This window comes from Astyanax mexicanus, chromosome 9, assembly GCF_023375975.1.
Source record: "Astyanax mexicanus isolate ESR-SI-001 chromosome 9, AstMex3_surface, whole genome shotgun sequence".
Lineage (NCBI taxonomy): Eukaryota > Metazoa > Chordata > Actinopteri > Characiformes > Acestrorhamphidae > Astyanax > Astyanax mexicanus.
Genome location: NC_064416.1, coordinates 13,859,617 through 13,882,902, shown reverse-complemented (window position 1 = coordinate 13,882,902; position 23,286 = coordinate 13,859,617). Strand labels below are relative to the sequence as shown.

General features: G+C 38.2%; 1 protein-coding gene across 1 annotated transcript in view; it reads right to left on the bottom strand.

Annotated features, from left to right (window-relative positions):
- otogl (otogelin-like) overlaps positions 1-23,286 on the bottom strand; it is a 56,821-nt gene that overhangs the window by 19,947 nt on the left and 13,588 nt on the right. Inside the window, exons 12-35 of the mRNA XM_049483628.1 lie at positions 21,776-21,901; positions 21,561-21,669; positions 20,950-20,996; positions 19,380-19,525; positions 18,391-18,523; positions 17,694-17,871; positions 17,198-17,322; positions 15,576-15,785; positions 15,281-15,446; positions 14,337-14,411; positions 13,922-13,965; positions 13,401-13,575; positions 13,188-13,295; positions 11,881-12,019; positions 10,261-10,395; positions 9,423-9,569; positions 7,707-7,826; positions 6,810-6,926; positions 6,167-6,323; positions 5,114-5,140; positions 4,148-4,321; positions 2,623-2,901; positions 1,439-1,556; positions 1,254-1,333 (exon numbers count right to left, since the gene is read on the bottom strand). Of these exons, the coding sequence (XP_049339585.1) occupies positions 1,254-1,333; positions 1,439-1,556; positions 2,623-2,901; positions 4,148-4,321; positions 5,114-5,140; positions 6,167-6,323; positions 6,810-6,926; positions 7,707-7,826; positions 9,423-9,569; positions 10,261-10,395; positions 11,881-12,019; positions 13,188-13,295; positions 13,401-13,575; positions 13,922-13,965; positions 14,337-14,411; positions 15,281-15,446; positions 15,576-15,785; positions 17,198-17,322; positions 17,694-17,871; positions 18,391-18,523; positions 19,380-19,525; positions 20,950-20,996; positions 21,561-21,669; positions 21,776-21,901 (3,135 nt within the window). The remainder of the gene's footprint in view (positions 1-1,253; positions 1,334-1,438; positions 1,557-2,622; positions 2,902-4,147; positions 4,322-5,113; positions 5,141-6,166; positions 6,324-6,809; positions 6,927-7,706; positions 7,827-9,422; positions 9,570-10,260; positions 10,396-11,880; positions 12,020-13,187; positions 13,296-13,400; positions 13,576-13,921; positions 13,966-14,336; positions 14,412-15,280; positions 15,447-15,575; positions 15,786-17,197; positions 17,323-17,693; positions 17,872-18,390; positions 18,524-19,379; positions 19,526-20,949; positions 20,997-21,560; positions 21,670-21,775; positions 21,902-23,286) is intronic.

The window sequence follows — 23,286 nt, the reverse complement described above, 5'->3', positions numbered from 1 at the left end:
TAGGCTAAACTAGGCTAGGCTGCGCTACATAGTGTGGTCTATCACAGATGCTAAAAACCAAGTAATTAAAAAAAATTCTAAAAGCTGTAATTTTCCCCACCATAAACTTGAAAATATATATATTTTGTTCTGAAGTAAAACAACTTCCATAACCACATCTGAGTATGTTTTTGGGCTCAAACAAAGTAAAATATTTATACTTATATTTATACTATTCATACATCAAACAGCAATTTATATAAATACTACAGATGCATCAAATATCTGACAACTGGAAATATTTGGCATCCAAACACATTCAGAAAATTCAAAAATGGCAAATAAAACAAAAATAGAACAAGCAAAAGGTTGAATTAATTAATACAGAAACATTTATGGTTTTGTTGTTATTTCTATGGATGTTAAAATATTAAAATATATTTCAAATAAAGTGGTCAATATATTTAAACATATAATAATTGTAGAATAGTAAGAGTATTTTCACACCTGAAAGTCCAGACCCGAGTTCACACCAAGTTTCATTGTATTCTTTATATTTGGTCGGCGAGTTCTTTTGCCAGGTGTTGTGCTGAAATTTAGCCCTCTGTCAAAATCTGACTCCTCTTCAGGGGTACACGTGTCCCGCAGCAGAATGAGTGTAAAAGCTAAAACTCAGATTTCTTTTATTTATGTTTATAAATAAGGGTTAATCTACTGTTTCATTACATAAATATATTCTTAGTCTAAGAGTTTGTGTCTATACTGCTGCGTGACTCGTACAACACTGATTATTTTTTTCTTTGCTTTGTTTAAAGACAGCCTCAACTTCCTGTACTAGGTCTAAGCGTTTCACACTGCAGACAAACCGGACCATGGTTCAGTAGATACAGACCAAGACCACCTCCTTAAGTAAGCCCAAACTTTGATTCTATTTTCCGGACCGTGATTTACACAGGCTTTCACACCTGCTACTTTTGTTTGGACCAAAACTGAAAGTCTGAAAATCCAGATCAAACAAGGCAGGTGTAAAGCCAACATAACAGTTTATTTAATTGAAAAAGAAAGATAATCTACATTCCAGCATTGCAATTTATGCAATTGTGAAAAAGAGATAAAAAGGAGTAAAAATCTGCAAAGCAAAGGTGTGTTCAATAGACGGTATTCTGTATTCATTTCCATATAAAATACTCAATACATACATTATGCAGCACCTTTATCTGTAATGTAGTTATAATGTAGTAAGAGATATATAAAGATGAAGAAGTTACACTTACAGTCTTCACGGTAGACGCACCTCCTGGTGACCTCATCCAGCAACATGCTCTTGGGACAGCGGGGAAAGCAGCCCTCCACACTGCAGATATAAAGGTAGGGGGGTTGAAACAGTGAGTGTACCAAAAGTGTTCAAAATTAATTGGTACTAAGATCAATGGCTCTGGTGCTTAACGGTGAATCTTACGGAGGCAGGAACTGGCACCGCGTTGCAGTGGGATCACTGCATGTTTTCACACATGGACTGGCACAAGCATGATACTTCCACTCACACATCAGACGGTATGGGATAACAAAGCTGCTCTCTGAAACACAGACAAAACAACAGATACTGTATCAAAGAAAAGTACAACATAGAGAATACAATATAAATATAAATGTCTTTCCAAAATAGCTAACAGCTAACATGCTCATGTAGGGGTTCACAGATGGGCTTCCAAAATGGGCCCAATCATTACAGCCCACCTTAATCTCACATGGGTCTAATCTGGGATTAATGCAGCATATACAACCAAGATGGAGCCCACGTTTAACCCTTTCTGGTCCCATCACTGACCCAGATAGAGCCCTATCATCCATATATAGTTCCCAAGCTGGGCTACCCATAGAGACCCATATGAGTATGTTATCTAGACTACTTCATTTCATTGTTTTCCAATTAAAAATGAGAATAGCTCTGGAAAAAATTTAGAGATAACTTCAGTTTCTGAATCAGTTTCTCTATTTTTTCTATTAATAGGTATATGTTTGAGTAAAATGAACATTGTTGTTTTATTCTATAAACTACGGACAACATTTTGACCTCAAATAGTGCAAAGTTCAAATTTATAAAGAGTTCAGAAATCAATATTTAGTGGAATAACCCTGGTTTTTAATCACAGTTTAAGGCATCTTGGCATGTTTCCCTCCACCAGTCTTACACACTGCTTTTAGATAACTTTATGCCACTCCTGGTGCAAAAATTCAAGCAGTTCAGCTTGGTTTGATGGTTTATGATCATCCATCTTCCTCTTGATTATATTCCAGAGGTTTTCAATTTGGTAAAATTAAAGAAATTCATCATTTTAAAGTGGTCTCTTTTTTTCTTCCAGAGCTGTATCTGCATTTATGTTGATTTTTTGTTTACTACATACATTTGAAAACACAAACGGCCCCTAACACACCTAACACAAAATTTCTTGATGAATGGACCAATAGAAATTCTCCACTATTACCTGAAATAAATTTCCTTTTAAATATAAGAAGGTTTTGTCTCTCTCCTGTAAAGTTGGTCTTTTGGAGATGTTTTTTATTATACAGTGATGATTTGTACTGGGAAAATGTGAACTTACAAATAGTGTACGGGGTGTGGGACCCTGAGAACTTTCTTACCCTCAATGGAAAAACTGCTGCTGATCTTGAAGGAATGCGAGTTGTCGTAGCTCTGTGCTCGTGCGAGTGTGTGTGTGAGTGTGAGGAAGACGCCCTTCTGACTGTGCAGCTCAAAGGAGGATCGTCCGGGCAACCACAAGCCCTGGTGATGAATGAAAGTTGCCTGGCGACGGAAGTCCTCGCCGGGTCTCCAGCGCTCCAGCCGGACTGCACGGTTCTCCGTAACACAGAGGAAGTAGTTTGGTCGCTCAGCGGATTCCAGTGAGACAGTGGGGAGTCCTGAACACATAATAGCTGGTCAGTGTTTAATAATAAGTTTATAACAATCATATTTTGGGAACAAAAAGTTCATTTACTTAAACATTGAAATCAATTAAACATAATTCTTAATTGCAGCATAGCTTTCTGAGTCATTTAAATGTGTCTTAGAATGGGAAACTATGAACATCTTGTTACAGGTATAGGCATAATAAAAGTTCAATATACTTTATAGACATGACAAACTATGAACTTCTTTAAAAGAAAATCCAGAAAAAACAGAATAGAGCTATAAAAGAGGTTGCACAGTTGCATAGTGTGAACTAATGAAATACACTCGCCGAGTCGTCACCAACTGATCACTGGCCAGTCACAGATGCCTAGCAAATATTTGGCATGCTAGATATCTGACCCAATCAGCAACTGGGATTCAGGAGCGGTGCCTACACACTGCCAATGGAATCATGGAGAAAGAGAGAACCATGGGTCCAAAATGCATCCTCTGCATTATGGAGAGTCTGACAACTTTGCCCCCCTGTTATATCATAAAATGACTAATTTCTGGAGGAAGCCCGCAAATAAGTCCTTTATGAACTGGGGGAATGGAGCTAAAAGCCAAAAAAGTTTTAGAATTAATAATAATGTATTTTACTACAAAACTAAGAAAGTGTGCCTGTATATTTTAGTTTATCTACAGAAAACAGCATTACTGCTACTGTGAGCTGAGTTGTTGGCAAGCTGACTCTGGAGCTACAGGTAGAACATGTTTAAAAGGCGTATAACTGGAGTTTAAAACAATAAAAAATTATGCCTGCAGTGCTGAAACATTTAATATAGTTCTGTCTTGAATACATAAGTGCATATTTCAGTATAAGATGTTTAGACATCAGTCATGTAGTGTGAAAGTCTTAACAAATGAAGGACTCATGATTACAGCACAACCAGTCGTGTAGTGTGAACAGCACAACAGAATGAGGACTCATAAAGTTGTGTAGTGTAAATCTGGCAAAATTTACATGCATAGCTTTGGGAGGATAATAAAGCAAAACTAAAGATGGAGAAGATGGAAAAGGAAAAAGGCAGACTAAAGGCAGCGCTGCAGTGAGTATCTACATGTGGAAGCCAGTGAAAGACAGGTGCTAGATTAAAAACTTTCCTATTTACTTGGGAACAGTTCCATAACAATAACTGATTACAAGATTTTAATGGGTTATTTCAAATAATATCTGGACAGTAATGGGTTTGAGATTGTGGATTGTGTTCTCACGTGATGCTCGGTCCTTGTAGAGCCCACTGGTGATCATGAAGTTGAAGATGGCAGTGATCTGGCCACTGGTCCTCAGCAGAGGGAAAACCTCTCCACTGCTTACATTCGCTCCAAAGACACACACTGAGTCGTTACGCTCAATAATGGACAGAGTGAATGGACCATCACCCAGCTCTGAAATAAACACAAATTATCCACACACACACATACAGTAACAGCCAGTAATAGTCTGTAAGTATTAGTACAGATGGTATGCATGTGATATCATAGTTGGGGTGGGGGGGAGGGGGGGTGGGGGGGGGTCACAGGGGTTATGCTTAATGAGTGGCAAAAAGACAGACTGAGTGGCAGCATTAGAGTTCAGTGTAAACTGAAATTATGTAAAAACACAAAATGGGAAATAGCTGTTGTGTGATTTACTGTAAAAACAAATCCTTTTACAGACTGCTGTAAGCTAAATAAGGGAGAAGCTAATAGACTGCAAGACAAACTGGAATCCTGGCACTTTTAGTTTATAAAAATTACAGCACACCATTAGTTGGTCCAACTAATGAACTAACTGAGAACATGAGTCCTAAACAGCAGGAAAACACTAAAACCAGCAGGACTGGTGATGGTAATCCAGGACCAGGATTGAGAATCACTGGCTTAATGTATTTCTTTTTCATTAAAATCAGTTAAACAGTCGATTTCTCTCCACATGTCCATGTCCACAGACTATTGGTTCTTTGGTGACTTTAATGAATCACTGTCGAGCCCAACTGCATTTAATTGTTTAAAATTGTTTGTTTCTTTGCCAGATTGGTCATTTTTCCTATGAAGCACCGTCATGTTTTGCCACTCAGTCTAAATAAGGGCCATATTTCGGTCGGTATGTTACATTGATGCATATACTCTTAAAAATACTTTAAAAATACAATGTAAAATAAGTAAATCCATATTTAACAGAACGTGGGTGGCCCATACCTTGGTTGTAGTATTCACAGTCATATGCTGAAAGAGAAAAAAATATTTAAAACACTTGAAATATTTGTATGTTTTGTGTAAATTTGTGTATGTATAGTTATCATATGACAACTTTAAAACCCTTGCAAAGTATTATTGTATAACAAGGGTTGAATTTCTTGAGTTTTATGCTGTTATCCTGTTACATAAAAAAAATACCATGATATTTCTGAATGTGCCATAGTATTACATGGTATTCAAATAAATTCACCATGGTATTCAACAGTACTACATACTGTAAATATGTATACCATGCTATTTGGTGGTACAATATTAATATATCATGATATTTAACACTTGAGGTGTGCCATATCGTGTCATACTCAATAGTATCGCCAACATTTTTGAATATCGTAAAGCAATTTATTATACCCTGAAATATTGTGCCATATAACCCACCCCTAATTATCACATTAGTACTACTTTTTTGCTGTTTTTAGCAAAATAAAAAAATCACACTGTTCTCATTTCCCATTATATATCTACTAGAGACAGATTATATCTGTCCAGTATCATTTATTTTATACTTTAATCATGGATATATGGAGATATTTGTAGTGCATTATTAGTATCATGACGTTCTGCATGATTGACTTAATAATAATATTACATTTTTATTTTGTTGCAGTAGTGAATTCTTAAAATATATATTTTTTTATTTAATGTTTTGTCATATCGCTAAGAGTATCATTATTGTGAAAATACCACAAATTATCATGATATTATTTTAGGGCCATATTTCCCAGCCCTATTTATCAGTACCATAAACGTACACCCCATTTAAATATACTATGGTCATCTCAAAAGGTTATGTTTTCTTAATATTTACCATTGTAAATTGTTATAATATTACCATACCTTTTTTATAAGGGACCAAAATAAACTGTCTGGAATTACTGACATTGAGATGAGGTCAAAAGGTCATTCAGATTAACATACCACTTCTTGTGTTCATCTACACATGGTGTGTGTGTGTGTGTGTGTGTGTGTGTGTGTGTGTTTGTGTGCACTTACGGCAGACAGTAGGGGATCTCCATTGTACCGTTACGCCATGTTGACAGCACTTGTGTGCGTATGCAGCAATGCTGGTGCACAAGCACTCACAGTCTCCTCCTCGGTTGCAGTTGCAGGTGTCTGTCAGGCAGTTTTTATAGAACCAGGTTACATCCACCTGGGGGTCCACAGGAGATTAACCACACCAGTGACCACGGGACAATGGAACCAAATAGGTCAGGACACCACACGGCCAGTAAACTGAATTTACACTGCTATTGTCTTTTACAGCACAAACAGGGCTAATATCAGACTTTAATCTAACTATAACACTGACAAACTCTCATAAACAGACGCACAAACACAAATACACACTTTTCCCTGCTATGAACATGGAAACCAATACCTCTATTTAGTTTTTTCTTGTGCAACTACGCCCCTTGCTGGATGCATGGAGGAGTGCTGCTAAGCGTTCTCTCGTTACAGAGGAATCTTACCCTCGGTTTCACGATTATCAGCTGGTGCATCACCAGCAGACATGTGTGTAGCAGTTTGTGTGTGTGTCTGTGTGTGTGTTTCAGTGGCAGTGTACGGCTGTGGGTAAGCGGTGCCCTTTTCTCTAGTCTACAGAATGCAGTGTTGAACTCCTGAGGGAGGCACTTACAACATTGTGGCATGGAGCAAAAACGTCACTGTAGAGCAGCCCACATTCTCGCTTAGCGTACGGCTGCCGACTCAGGTCTGCTTCACAAGGCCTTCGCACCACAAAATCACTCTCACACTATGGAGAAGACACACAAATAAAAAGATTGATGATTTCTTTCATTTTGGTTTGGGTCTATATGGTAGATTACTGTAAAAACATTACCTGCAAACATTAAATAACACGTATTACTCATTACTATTATGACCGAAACTAGGGATGTCACGATAATTCCAATTTTTCTCAACATTGCCCATTAAAATGAATGAGACGGTATGTCAACTGTTCAAAAACAAAGTTTGTGGTTTTCTGCTTTTTATGTTTTAGATATGTACAATTTTTGAATATACACTGCCTGCCCCCCAAAAAAGTAAATGATGTGGGGAGGTTATTCCATGAATGGATTTTGTCTTCACTGATGACACGGGCATATTCCAAGATGACAATGTCAGACCTTAACCTCATTGAGAATCTTTGGGATGTGCTGGAGAAGACTTTGTGCAGATAAAGATAAAGGCAGTCCAATTAAATATTAGTGTGATTTTTTTTGGCCAGGCAGTGTATTTCATATTTCTATAAATTATCGGGATATACAGGACTTATTAATTAAAAGATAATTGTTTGTTAAAAGTGTGTAATTGCATTATTTTGCTATTTTATTATGATTATATGAGTGGCATTAAATAGTCTTAAAATAACACTACTATTTTTTATCACAATTATTCTGCCACAATATATCTGTGTTTAAAAATAAGGCCTAACCAAAACAGACTGTTCTAGACGTGCCACCGATACCCATTGTGTGACTTACTGTTCTGGTATCATAGTAGACTGCAGAATGTCCAGGGTTTCACTTACCTGGCCCAGAGCCCAGCTGTCTCCAAAGGCCTGGGCATTGCTGACCTCCATGTGCCCTGCTGTGGTCATGTCATTCACTGTCACCATGTCAAAGTTCCCACACATGCCACTGAACTGACCCTGAGGACAATCACACATGATTAGAGCAGCTTTTACTGCATCAAAGATCAAATTAATATATATATATATATTATTTTAAGACATGTTATAAAGCAGCTTTATAGAGATGTGGTCTGCATAAAGCATGATGTTTGCACAGCTTAAGTGGTTCCATTTCTAGGCAGTTGATAGGCTGCTACTACACTGGTAGTTATGGTATTCCCATGGTGTTGCTAGGTGCTTGCTTAGTGATGTCTGTAATGTGGCTAGGTCATTGCTATGGTGTCTCTGTTCTGTGATGTTGCTTAGTAGTTGTGTGAGTTGTAGAATAGTTGTTTAGCAGTTGCTATGCTGTCTGAAGTGATTGTTATTGTGTCTCATTCGGTTTGTGGTATTTTAGGTGGTTGCTATGTTCTTGCTTAGTGGTTGCTTGGCTATTGCTATGGTGTCTCGGGTGACTGATGTGGTTGCTTGGCTGTTGCTATGGTGTCTCAGATGATGGATGTTGTTGCTTAGCTGATGTTTTGCTGTCTCAGGTGAATGATGTGGTTGCTTAGATGTTGTTATTGTGTCTTAGGTGATTGATGAGATTGCTTAGCTGTTGCTATGGTGTCTTAGGTGATTGATGTGGTTGCTTGGCTGTTGCTATGGTGTCTCAGGTGATTGCTGTGATTGCTTGGTTGTTGTTATGGTGTCTTAGGTTATTTATGAGATTGCTTAGCTGTTGTTATGGTGTCTTAGGTGATTTATGAGATTGCTTAGCTGTTGTTATGGTGTCTCAGGTGATTTATGAGATTGCTTAGCTGTTGCTATGGTGTCTTAGGTGATTGATGTGGTTGCTTGGCTGTTGCTATGGTGTCTTAGGTGATTGATGAGATTGCTTAGCTGTTGCTATGGTGTTTCAGTTGGTTGATGGATGTGGTTGCTTAGCTGTTGTTATGGTGTCTTAGGTGATTGATGTGGTTGCTTGGCTGTTGCTATGGTTTCTCAGGTGATTGCTTGGGTGTTGCTATGGTGTTTCAGTTGGTTGATGTGGTTGCTTAGATGTTGCTATGGTGTCTTAGGTGATTGATGAAATTGCTTGGCTGTTGCTATGGTGTCTCAGGTGATTGCTGTGGTACCCCATGTTGTTGGTTAGGTGTTACTAGTGTATTTGTATAATCAGCACAAATTAAGGGTGCATGAACGTTTGTAACCCATTAATTCCTATGGGGATTTTTTTTTAAACTATAGCTACTTGGAAACTGTACATCTGAGCAAAAAGCTGTACACATGCATCAGACCAAACAATCTGCTGTTAAATAGCATCATTTTGATGACAATAAATAATATGATACTATGCAATGCAGCAACACAGCAACAGAAAAAGCATGAAACAGTTAATGGCTAAGTAATGAAAAGTGAATGCAGTAGAAGTAGAAGTTAATCTAATTCTACACAGAGGAGCTCAGATTAAACCACTGAAACCAGAGATAAATGTTAGAAATCTGATCGGGGAAATAAAGATTAGATCTATGTTATCGTGAATGTGTAAAGAACTGTGTGTGTGTGTGTGTGTGTTAAAAGGGGAGGTACAGTAAGTCACTAGATAAGTTGAGGCAAGGAAGGAGCACCAACCTTCCATCGAGGTCCAGCACGAATGTGGATGGTTGTTTTACGATCCCAGAGCACAGTCAAGTCCTGATTGGGGAAATGGACCACCGTGTAGTAGCCCGCCCCCCACAGCTCAAACTCAAACCCTCGTCCAATCACGGTGGAGGAACTCTAAAATCACCAGAACCAAACACAAATACCATTAAGATTCACGAACAGCTATAGAGCCTTTAGAATAAAGAATATTAAAGATGCATCAAACATTTGGCAACAAATAGTATTCTGCCTAAAATGTCAATTAATAAATTAAACTGAACAATAACTAAGTTTAATAAGTCACATTATACTTTGTTGGTATTTTTGTTGGGATGCTAGAAATTTTACATTGTGTTTGAATGACGAATTATGAATGAGCCAATAGAAATGCTACAAATGTGTTTTTGCGATTTTTTTCCATTGGTTCTATTTAATGTCAGGAAGGCTTTATTTCTTGAGTAGTTTTGTCAGTTGGTAGGTTTCTGCTTGACACCAGTGATGATAAGTTTTTGATTTCATCATACTACTACTACCTTGTATTGTCTGAAGGATAAAAATGGCCCACCACCATGTTTAACAGCAGAAACAAAAATTAATCTTCTTTCTAGATCTTTTTTTTTTACTTGATTTTTCCTATAGTGACTCCAGCAATAGAGAAAGCGGAACATCACCTTTGCTCCTACGTCCATGAATGCTCTAGATCACCAGATACATTTCTAAACTTTAAGACAAGGGGATTTAAGAAATTAAGACAATCTAAATAACATGAAGACTACACAGAGGTTAGTGTTGTATATGATTAAATTATGATTAAATAAAGACTCACAGGTTTTCCTGAGTTATCACTGAAGTAGATTTTAGTGAGGCCAACATAGATGAGAAGGTTCTTCATGCAGACGATTCCACTTTCATAGCAGTCTTTATTCTGAGCTGTGATCGACACCTCTACGTCACCAATACTCTAGATGCAAAAACAAGGAATAATTGTTTTTATTTTAAAGCAATATGTCCATGGTGTTTGTGGACACCACTTCAGATGAATGCAATCAGTCACTTTGTGCAAGTTGCAACCATTGCTAACATTGTTAATGAATAGAACAGATTAACCCTGCTCCATATTTAACTCTAACTTTTTGTTAGGACATTACCTGTTAAGGATTATCTGAGTTTCCAATATTTTTTCTGCTTTTTATAGGGTCATCCATGGTAACTTTTTTATTTTATGTTATGATGTATGTTATAAAATTAAAGAAGGGTTCCAAAACTTGTTATACAGTGTATACCCAACGTTAGTGATGGTGTAACTAATTTTGACGTTAGTGTAAACCTATTTGACATCATGTTTATGGTTAGGTGGGGGCTAGAGGAGTATAAAGCCCCCGCAGCATTTGGCTGTGGAGCAGTGGAACTGTGTTCTCTGGAATAACGATGCTTCATTCAGTTCTTTTGATGAATTAGGAAGTTGGTGATCATCCAGCATCTTGACCTCATTGATGCTCTTGTCACTGAATGCAATCAGAGCTGCCCATCAATGCTCCAAAATCCAGTAGAGAAAGCCTTCCCTGGACAGCAGACACAGTTACTCCACCAAAACTAGGATAGTAGGACACACTTTTTTCTTCTTTTAAAAGAAGTAATAAATGAGAATGTGTCTAAACACATTTGTCCATATAGTGTGGATGTGATGCACAGACACAGTTCTGAACTTTCATACTGAAAGCAGCAGTTAGTACCTTCAGGATGGCACATAAGCAATCTGAAAGTATGTGTGCGTACATGGGCTTTTTGTAACAGTTGAGGGCTGTGTCCCCTGAGTAGATCAGTGGACTCCTCAGAGGTTTACTGCCCTTTAAGAGACACCAAAGTCCATTCAGCAACACTCCCCAATACACACACACACACACAGACAGACAGACACACTCACACACACACTCACAGCAGTAGCAGGTTGCAGTGCGTAGGCTGATTAGGAACAGATTGCTCTTTGTTAGCGGAGGGCCTTTGCCGAGTCTGTGCGCTGTGTTAGTGTGCAGGGTTTGACATTCACCGCGGCTCCGTTACAGCAATCCCGCTCTAATTAAAAATCCTCTCTGATTTTCCCAAGATTAGGAGCAGTGGGAGTCGCTCCGTTCCTGCTACTCTATCCACCCTGACAGAGAGCCGCCCAGCGAACTCGCTCACACACTCACACACACACTAACGCAGCAACACACACTCTCACACACACACAATTTCTGAGCCCCTTTGTTGTTTTTAAAGCGTTTTGGCCAGTTTAAAGGTGTGTCACTGAGGATGTGATCAAACATTTCATTTGTGGAAGTGTTAAGCTCCTTTCCTCCATGTTTGCGACAAATCCGATTTACTCCCAAACGGTCAACAATAGGCTGACACTTGTTCTTGATCACTGACCCTCACACACTCAGACACACACTTTACACACAAATACCTTCACTAAGTAGACCTGGCAGTCGCTGACGTAGTCATATTCCAGGCCGTCAAACGAGTGGTAATGACGATCGCTGTAGACAGTGCAGACGGCCGGACAGGGGAAGTATGTGCAATTGAAGAACCCTCGGTGGCACACGCTGCGGGCAGAAATATGCGAGAGTCATTCTACGAAATGGTACCGTTTGCGTCAGCAATGTTAGGCGAGATGCATTAAAGCTACTCATTCATTATTAATAAAGTGCCCCAGTTACCTTGTTGACATCATATAAGAGAAAATACTATATTTTAAAGAGCTACTATTTTAAATCATCTTTCAATGAATCATCATGTCCAATATCATATGTCCTAACTGACCCATCATGACATTGACACCTAAAAAATTATATATATAATTGTTTACTAAACTTTCATTATTGTCAGAATTAAATTTGTAGTCTTTTTTTAATTAAATTTAAAGTGTGTGAAGTGTGTATTCCTCTGTTTGAGTGACCACATCGCCACACTAACTATAGTCTATAAATAGGCTGTATCCAGAAACCTCTGCTACTTCTCCTCTTCTACCCATCCCTTGTGTTGATAGTGGTTGTTTAAACTTCTGCTTGTTGCAACGAAAATACTACATTTCTAAAAGCTGTCAATCAGATAAAAGTGGAAGCCTTGTATGTTATTTATTTTATTTTATGTATCTATTTTTTGATTTTTTTTATAAGTTGCATTATTTCTACACAACATTTTGGATTTCACAATTTAATAAATACATGAAATAATAAATAATGAATGGATTAAAGAACATGTGCCCTGTGGGACTGTCCACAGTGATGTTACTCCAAAATCCCTAAAAGAGTTCCTGGGTAGAATACTCTTGTGTATCCTCCGCTGGAAGTCACTTTAAGAAAGATTTTAAATGTCTTCTCTCATCTCTTCCAGTATTCGACAGAAGTTAAGATGGGTCATACAGGAGAGAAGAGTGATTGGAATTAACAGTACATTTTGGGGTTTCTGGGCGCAGCCATTATGTGCTTTAAATGACAAAAAGAACAGACTCTAACATTCTTTTACTTTGTTTTACCTTCTTTTATGCAAAATAGATGGTTGTGGTCATTTGTACTATGAAATGCACCTCTCTGTCACAGGTTAACTGTCAGTATGGCCCCTTCTGAATGGTCTAAATAAACAAATATCTCCCATGTTCTGGATTCAAAAGTCCTAAACATATCTGTGGCTCATAAAAAATATAGAAAAAAACAAGCACTAATGACCATACAATACTAATGACTATTAAAAAAATGAAATAAGCACACTGACCAGCGATAGCAAGGAGTATCCACTGTCTCTCCAGGAAGATACTCCAAACCCAGCCAGGCACACGGGCAGTTCTCTGGATAATAGCAGTCTCCATTATGACCAACCAACCTGCACAAATAAAAACCCACACAAATAATAATCATATGCAACACATTTACTTTTTCTACTACTGGGTCTTCTGCACTGAGGAACAATGAAACAGATGGACAGTACCCTGCAGGACATCCACACCCAGGTACACAGGGGGTCATGGGAGGACAGGTGAGATTCAACATCAGGTTCCGACAGGTTAACTCACAGGCCACACCCACACCAGTTGGCCCCGCCCCAAGCTGACCCCTGCAATTGTAGTAAACTTTCCCGTTTGGGCAATCTCCTCTTTCTGGCTCTGAAGGAAACAGGACAGGAGAGAGAGAATGCTTGTGAACTACATGCACTACACATCCCATACCTGCACTACTGCTATACTCGCACTGCATTACTCACTTTAGCTCCTCATAAACTGTGAACTTTAAGAACTTTACGCACTCATTCACTTTACCAGCTATATACATATTTGCACTACTGTTTTACATGGGTTCTGTTTATACTTGAAGTGTCATCCCGTCTTAATCACCCCCATTACAATGCACAATGCAGACCTAAATATGCATTATCTGAACATCAGTAAATGACCTTAACAAAGTTATAAAGGGTGAAAGCAATCAAATAACCACAGCAAGTTTAAGATTTACCTCTTTCTTCAGGCACACACTCCATACGGGCATTTCTGCAAAGGCTGAAAACAAATCACACACAACACTTTACACCATAAGGTAGAAATCCACACATAACTTCCTTTCACCCTGTTCTCCAAATGTCAGTATGTATCCCACAGAACCACCACTGGTTATCATTATCAGCACTAATAAAGCGGTGGACAGTGAGTGGACACCCAGTGTTTAAAAACTCCAGCAGCACTGCTGTACCAGAACAACACACACTAAACCCACCACCTCCATGCCAGTGTCACTGCAGTGCTGAGAATTACGCACAATTTTCACAATTATTTTTGGGACAAAATATATTAATTATGACAGGCCTAGAGAAAGAGAAAAGCATTAAGGATGTAGCTCCTGTAACAAGAAATACACAAAAACACACACTCACCAAGGCCCAGAGGAACTAAAGGAAACTTCTCCTGGCTGAAACACTGAACCCATGAAGTAGCAATGGCACTGAGACCTAAAAAAGAAAATGACATACACAATTAATCAAGATTTATTATAAAACATTTCTGCAAAGATTCTTAAACATGTTGCAGCCTTTTTTTAAGCTGGTCCACTATTTACTATGTATTAATCAATTCTACAAAGTTTAATCCTCCTGTTATGTTACGGGTCAAATTCACCCGTTTTAAATTTTGAAGATCTGGAAAAAATAGTTTAAAGTATTTTTGTCTGTAAGAAACTTCTTCTATATTTTAATCACATTTTAATAGATTTTTAATGTTCAGTCGGACAGCTCACACAAATATAACTAAATTATATTAAATAGTGATGAAAATAACATATGACTAGTATACTCAATATGAATTTAGTGCACATTTATATCATTTTAATTACAAATAAGTAGTAATTAAGTACAAATTATTGGTTCCAAAATAACATAACTTAAGTACAGACCTATTTCAGCATAATTTAAGTATACTTCTTTTTCACAAGGGCTGTTAGAGGTAAGGAACACCATTGCACTAAATATTAATAGAATCATTAGTAATGGAGTTAGAAATGAAATATTCACACTGCTTGTTAGGATTTTTTTTGGTTGTTTCAGACAACTTTTGGATCATAAAACATAAACCAAGTCAAATTGACCCAGAAAGACCATTGCTGTTTCTGACAAACAAACATAACAGGACATGTAACTGTAACATTAAAAGCAGCAGTGTTTTTTTATCTCTTTCTGAACACTAAGGTAAATCTAAGCACAATCTATGCACCAGGTTTAAAGTTATGCATTGTGTTTTTTGAAAGTTAGAATATCTGTATTTACAGCATGTTCACAATAAAACACAGTGAAGTGACTGAACGCAGGTGGTCTACAGAGCTTACAGTGGTACACAGCGCTGCCGGGCGTGGTCATACAGCATCCCCTCCATGCAGCCACATCCTTCAGCACAGTCCCCATCGCACACCTCCCCAAGACTCACGGAATGACACGTCTTCCCACACGTGGATGTGCAAGGGAGGTACATCATCCCCCCCAAACACACCATGCCTAAACACACACACACACACACAAACACACACACGTAAACTACTGTCAGAGCTCAGCAAAGCTTCCACACACTGTTCACAGCAGCATCTAACTGTCTGAAAGGCTGAACAGGTGATGAAATAAACGCACCGCATTCAGAGACGTGTGCTCTGAAGTTGATGATGACGTGGTGTTTGGAGCAGATGTAGGCGTAGTGGGCCAGAACCGTGCACAGACAGCCACTGCCACAGCGGCAAGCCTGGTAACGGCACTGCTGGTGGTACATGTTGGGACTCACGTAGGCATGGCACTGAGCAAACACTTCTCCAGACAGAACATCACACACTGAAGCATAGAACGCTGCAATCAAACAAACACAGCACTGCTGTAGCACACAATGAAATCGTTACAATTCAAATGGTATAAATATGACTACTCTTAAAAAGCTTTTGCAACATGATGGCTTTTTAAACATACACTGCCTAGCCAAAAACAAAGATGCCACCTGGATTTAACTAAGCAAATAGGTACTAGCCTCCTATCAGATAATTACTGCATTTTCTTTCAGCTAGCAAAAAGTTATTTAACCCCAACTGGTGCAATGAGTTGCTTCCCATTTCTTAAACAACCATGTGGAAAGACACATCCCATGGTTGTGGATAAGATGTCAGTCTATTTGAGAAGGTTCAAATCATTGTCATGCATCAAGCAGAGGCAACATAAAACTACAACAAAAATTGGGTTAAGAACTGTCCAGCACATTATTAAAAACTAGAAGGATAGTGGGGATCCATCACTCCATCACAAACGTTTGGTGAAACAGTTGAACTCAGGGCTGTGTTTAATAGTGAAAATAAGAGCATTGCACACTCACAATGCGAAGGGAACTCAAGGGATTGGGACTGAACACCTATGTAGCCTTAGGAAAACCACTAATCAGTGAGGCTAACCAGAAAATAAGGCCTAAATTTGATTGGGCGCCGAGTCTAAAGCGCTGCCACTATGAGCAGGAGGTCGCAGGTTCAAACACCCACTCATGCAGCTTTGCCATCAAGCTGCCGGTGCTCCCTCTAAGCCATGCTCCCTCTGGGTGGGTAGATGGCGCTCTCTCCCCACATCACTCCTACGGTGATGTCTGCAGCACAGGGCGTCTGTGAGCTGATGTACCGGAACCGAGCGCTGGCTGCTCGGCAATGCTGCATCAGCAGAAGCTGGAAAAGAAGCGGTGGCTGACTTCACATGTATTGAAGGAACCATGTGCTAGTATTCACCCTCCTGGTGTGTTGGGGCATTACTAGTGATAGGGAGAGTCCTAATTAGTGGGTTGGGTAATTGGCCGTGTAAATTGGGGAGAAAATGGGAAAAATTAAAAATAAAATTATATAAAAAAAAAAAAAAGATTGGACTCTTGAGAAATGGAGGAAGGTCATGTGGTCTGTTGTGTCCAGATTTACCCTGTTCCAGAGTGAAGAGACGCGGGTGAAGTGATGCACCCATCGTGCCTAGTTCCTACTGTTCAAGTCTTTGGGAGCAGTGCTATGATGTGGGGTTGATGCTGCAGTTTGTCTACAGGTCTAGGTTCAGCAACAGTATGTGCTGAAAGAATGAGGTCAGCTGACTACCTGAATATACTGAATATAGACCAGCTTATTCCATCAATGGAATGTTAGCCACACTGTACATTTTCATCAGAAATCTATTCCATACATACACCAACCATCATTAGAACAGTTAGTTTGGGATAAAATCAGTGTAGAATTTTATTCTCATACTGTTCTGTTGGTTCATCTCGCAGGGGTCAATGATGGGGATGTTAACAGGGCTGATGCATGCTGACGACACCTTCCATGCGTTGGTGTGCAGCTGTGGCGTTCCTTCTATCATACCTGCTGGAGAACTGGAGAGAATACAAGAAGACAGGAACTCATTTATAAACACACACACATATATATCAAAACTGTCACTTAAAATACTCAGAATTACAGGAAAAGAAAATTAATGTTTTTATTGGCATTTATCATGAAATTATGTCAACACAATATAAGAACAACTGCCAGATTACCAAAAAGTCACAAATTACAAAAAGTGTTTTTACTTTTTCTGTTAAAGGTGATACTTTGGAAATAGGAGAATACCTTGTGACAGTAATTATATGATACTTTATAATTGATTTAATTATTTTTGTTCTGATTTTTCAGATTTGGGGAAATCAATAATGATTTCAATGATTTGTTTACAGTTTAACTTTTAAAACTAGCAGAAACTCACAGGAAGTCATCGCGTAGGTTGCCGTTGAGAGTTCCACAGAGGCCGAGGGTGGAACCTGCCCAGGTGCTGTCCAGCTGCAGGTAGATTCGTCCACCCCGCCAATCATAATTCATCCTTAGCCCAAAGGAAGCACGCAGGCCCACAAACACAGATGTCAGTCTGCGCACATCCACCATATCTGACAACACACATAAATACACACAAAAACATTTAAACAAAACATGAGATTAATACAGTTTATAGGATAGAGACGTGCCAAACTAGTGCATTTTTTCATGGTAAATCAATCAAAGCAATCAGAATAAATTAGTGGCTCTTCCTTTTTACAGTTCCACTAATACAGAAGCACTGTGAAGAAGTACTTTCTTATCCAGTTCTACATACATATGCTAAAAGTGCCAGTGCATGACTTATTATAAATGTTTTATCATAAATTTGAGATTAAACCATCCCAGTTAATGTTAAACAGTTAAAGAGGACACAACTTTCTAAATAGTTCAACTTTCTTAAACTCATAAAACCTCAAAACAATGATGATTATTAATGATTATAGTTTTACTGACTGAATAAATCCAACTGTGAGTAAATATATCAGTATTACTAACACTGATATAGTTTTACTGACCAATAAAGTTCTGTTAAAATTCACTAATGTTTAACCCTTTAATGTGTGATTGGGATTGATATTTAATCTTACCGTCTGAGTATGGTAAGTTGACAGCCATGCTGGCTCCAATGATGACATCTCCTTCTCTGGTGAGCGTGACTTGCCTGCCGACATCCTCGTCTATCACAAGAGTCACTGAGTGACAACAGGACTGTTCCTGAATCTGAGCAACACAGATAGCAATATTCAGCTTAACAAATGTACACTATGTACAAAAACACTAAATAAATAATCAAACAATTCTAAGAAAAGTTTTATAGACACAAATACCAATAAAAATGTACTGTATAACACACCTGATGTAACTAATTAGGTTATAATGCAACTAGGGACTGAAATTGGATTTTTCTAGCCTAAACTGAACAAAAGGAAACAATTTGTTTAAGGCTGAATACCAAATACTCAACATGTTTTTATTTACAGCTTTTTCACCACTGAATATATTATTACATTTATTAGTGAGATCAGTATACTAATAATTAATTTATTTCTGCAGTGCTATTCTAGCCACACATTCAGCTAGCTAGCTAGCTAACCACCCCAGCTTTGCCATTTTATCAAAAATTAACCTTAGCTATGCCATTTTATCAAAAATTAACCTCAGCTTTGCTATTTTTATCATACATTTACCTCAGCTTTGCTATTTTTATCATACATTTACTTCAGCTTTGCTATTTTCATCATACATTTACTTCAGCAGTGCTATTTGTACCATAGATCTACAGGGCTCTCAAGTCTCATGTATTGGGTTGAGATATTTCAAGCAGTTTATATGCTACATCTCTCATGCACAGAAAATACAAGGACAACGAATTATTTTATATTTTCAGCTGTTCGTATGAACACCGAATGCAATTGCTGGTTGAGTCTGAATCTGTGGTGCTTCATGTATCATTAGGATTACAGTAGGATTACTTTACTCCTTGTTTATTACAAGTTTTCACACTTTGCTATTACAATGCTCTCAAAAAAATCTGCTTATCTTTTCTTTTTCTTGTTCACAGATGTATCAGAGTTACCTCTCCGCAGGCTGAATACTGCAGTGTGATGGTGAACTTGGTGGAGCCGCGGCTCTTCGCTAGCACATACTGGCATGTGCCCGTATGCATGAAGATACGCCCATCGAATGTGGTCACGTGTGTGTCACCAACAACAGTGCACTCAGCTGAAGAACACACACACACACACACACACACACTCATTTACTATAATGAAAAAGCACATGTATGAAATCACTTCTCTGCTTGTTTTACTACACATAACAGTGGCATATCATTGTTGTTTCAAGCTTCCAAAATAGAAAACTTCAAAGCTTTAAATGCAACTGGAGTCAATATACCAAGATTCAAGCTTTTATGTCCTTTTGGATATTTTTTTATAGGTTCATTCAAGAAAACCTGCTAGATTTAGATTGTGTAAAAAGTGAAAAATAGAATCTATTTTCCATTCAGTGCCATTTTATAAACATTAATTCATGGTCAATCACTTAATCCGGTTGAGCCAGAGCCAATCCTGGCAGTCATTAAGCGGAAGGCAGGGTACACCCTGGACAGGCTGCCAATCCATCACAGGGCAGACAAACACACGAACTCAGTCACTCACACATTTACACCTAGGGGCAAATTCAAACACCTCTGCGACATGTCATTGGATTGTGGGAGGAAACCGGAGCCCCTGGAGGAAACCCACACCTACACGGGGAAAAAGTGCAAACTCCACACAGAAAGACCACGGTCACCACAGCCGGGAATTGAACCCAGGCCTTCATGATGTGAGGTGACTATGCTAAACACCCTACACTACCATTTTAATTTTGCTTAATTTTCTAAATATTTTAACCATGGTCATTACTATGCACTAGCTCAATTAAGTCAATGTTAGTAGTGACTTTTTTGGTCAGATAGACTCAAACAGCAGTAAACAGGAAGTGGTCTTCTGATTTTAGGTATAGGACTTAAAGCAGCTAAACTAGAATTGGTACTGTTGCTCCTGGTGTCCCTCTACAGTTGCAGAGTGTAATTCACTTTTATTCTACTGCTGTAAAAAAAAAAACTGTGCTACCATACACATACATTTATGGGCAGGCTAACAGACGAGCTACAGATGTAGCAACTAAAGAGAAACTGAGACAGTAGAGTATTAAATAATTGGTACCACTTTAAAATAAGACTACCTTTATAAAGGGTTTATAAATGGCGTACAATTAGTTTATTAATGGTTACTTATTAGGGCAACAATATAGATGGTTGTGGGTACACTATTTGACAAACAACATAATTGTTGCCCTTTCTACGTATGTTTTATAACTGATTATTAATGATTTTTAAAGCATTTACAACGTAATTAGTAATCATTATTAAACGAATTGTAAACCATTTATAAACCCTTTATAAAGGTAGTCTTATTTTAAAGTGGAACCAAATAATTTTACATAAATCTGTGCAATCATGTGACATAGATGCCATTCTCCATTTTAAAGTCAGTGTACGAAAAACAAGACTCTGAAACTGCTTTTTTTAGTTTAAATGCTTCAAAATGGTTTAAGTACAGTGTAGCAGCACGTTTTTATGAATCTAGCTGAAGACTTACCTGTACAGTTGTTTTCAGTGCAGTTCCAAACTCCTCCCATGCAGACACTGAAAATAAAAGAGATCGAGACACACTTGTGTAAAACTACATAAATGGCTAAAATAAGAAATGCCATTCCCCAACCAATAACAGAAAAGTTAGTACCTGCCAAAAAAGCAATACTCAAAGCCTGTGTTGCTCAAGGGTTCATCCTACCTAGCCATTTAATTTAACCCGCTCATTAATTAAAATCTCAAATCAAATGAAATCAAAGTTTATTTGTCATATATGAGGTTATACATGGAACAACTAGAAATGCTTTGCTAACTGCCTGTTCACAACCAATAAGAAAAATCTTAAAAAAAAACATATGAAATACATTACACAGACAAATATATTGGGACAACTGCTCATTAACGGTTTCCTTTAAAATAAATATTATGAATAAAAGAGCATTGCTGTGAGGCTCTGATTGCATTCAATGACAAGCGTGATAATGAGGTCATGATGTTGGATGACAACACAGTATTTTAAATGGAGATTTTGAATGCCTGTCCAGGATTATAACCCATAATATAACAGAACAGAATACAATGGAAAAAGAGATATTTGTAAATAAGCAGCATTCTCACCAGGAAGTGCAGCCCTGCTCAAGAACATGACCCAAAGGATAAGCTGTACCATGATACACACAGGGACACTGAGCCACTGGTATACATGTTCCATTCTGCAGAATTAACCCTGAGAGTAGGGGAAGAGAACAGAAGTAAGGACACAGAGAATATTCTAAACAAACACACACTTTCGCTAAGCTGTTTTTTGTACACGATTACACCACAAGACTCACCATCAGGGCAATAGCAGCCGTCCAGACAGTGCAGGTTCGTCCCCAGACACTCCTTCTCAAACGTGCAGGTAGGGGGACAGCAGCTGATACAGTCTCTATGGACAAAGCTGTCCTCACATTCATCCGCTATAACACACGATATACCAATACTCAACACATAATTCTCAACACTATTAAAAAGTGTAACACTGTAAAACTGTATAACACACATAATTATTAGCTGTTATTAAAAATGCTGTCTTTCACAGTAGGTTGTTCTGGAATGACTGCCCACAGTTATTCGAATTATCACACAACATATTAACGTACTATTAATAATTTACACAGACCTCAATATCACCCAATGTGTTTACTTAAAAAGGAGAGCTCAATCAAGTGAATGACCTGGTATATCATCTGTAAAAAAACAGTAGTTTTATTTTACGTTTAGTAGTTTTATTTATTTTATTTTATTTTTTTTCCCATTTTCTCCCCAATTTACACAGCCAATTACCTAACTCACTCATTAGGACTCCCCCATCACTAGTAATGCCCCACCTTAAGGAGGGAGAAGACAAGCACATGCCTCCTCCGATACATGTGAAGTCAGCCACCGCCTCTTTTTGAACTGCTGCTGATGCAGCATTGCCAAGTAGCATCATGTCGCACTCGGAGGAAAGTGCAGCGACTCAATTCACAGACGGCTTGTGCTGCAGACATTACCCTGATCATAGTAGCAGCGCTTAGACCACTGGACCCCTCTGAGACCCAGTAGTTTTTTTTTATGCATAAACAAATGTCTTTAACAGGATGTAACTGTATTTTCCGCTGCATTAAATAGTCTTCAAATGACAATAAAATTGTTTATCTAAATTAGCAAAAATATTTATCATGACAGGCGTACTCACAGTTATCCTTCCATTAGGTATAATAAGACTGCCCTTGTGATAGTATACTAAAGAGCATTAAATGTATGTTCAATTAGGTAAAGAATACTAAAAGTGCATTTTCTATTTAATATACTCAATGACAACACACATTAACTACTGCTTAAAGTGCACTGATCTACTTTTCCAGTGTCCTTAAGGTGTACACAATATGTGCATTAGTATGTACAGTAGTACATTTATAATACACAATAAAATACAATTGTCAGTCCTGACGCTGTCAGTCTGCCCATTCTGGACTATTGTTCTACTAAAGACTCTATTTCCTAGCATTCTCCGCCATGGACTACAATGACACGGCTGAACATGTGACACTGCAGCACTCAGCCTCGCCCACATTTTGATTGTTCATTTCCCACACCTGTGTTCCCCTGTATAAATACCTGTTTCCTTTGCTTCTCGCCAAGTATTATCTAGTTTATTAGCTCTGTTACAACGCGTTTTCCTTGCTTTCTTGCCTTATTGTTATCGATCATTTTCTGCTCTTAGTTTACTCTCTTGTCTAGCCCTTTAGTTCTGCTGTTGATCTTTAGTTACCAACCTTGCTTTCCTCTCTGACTACTCTCTTTTCTTATCCCTTTACTC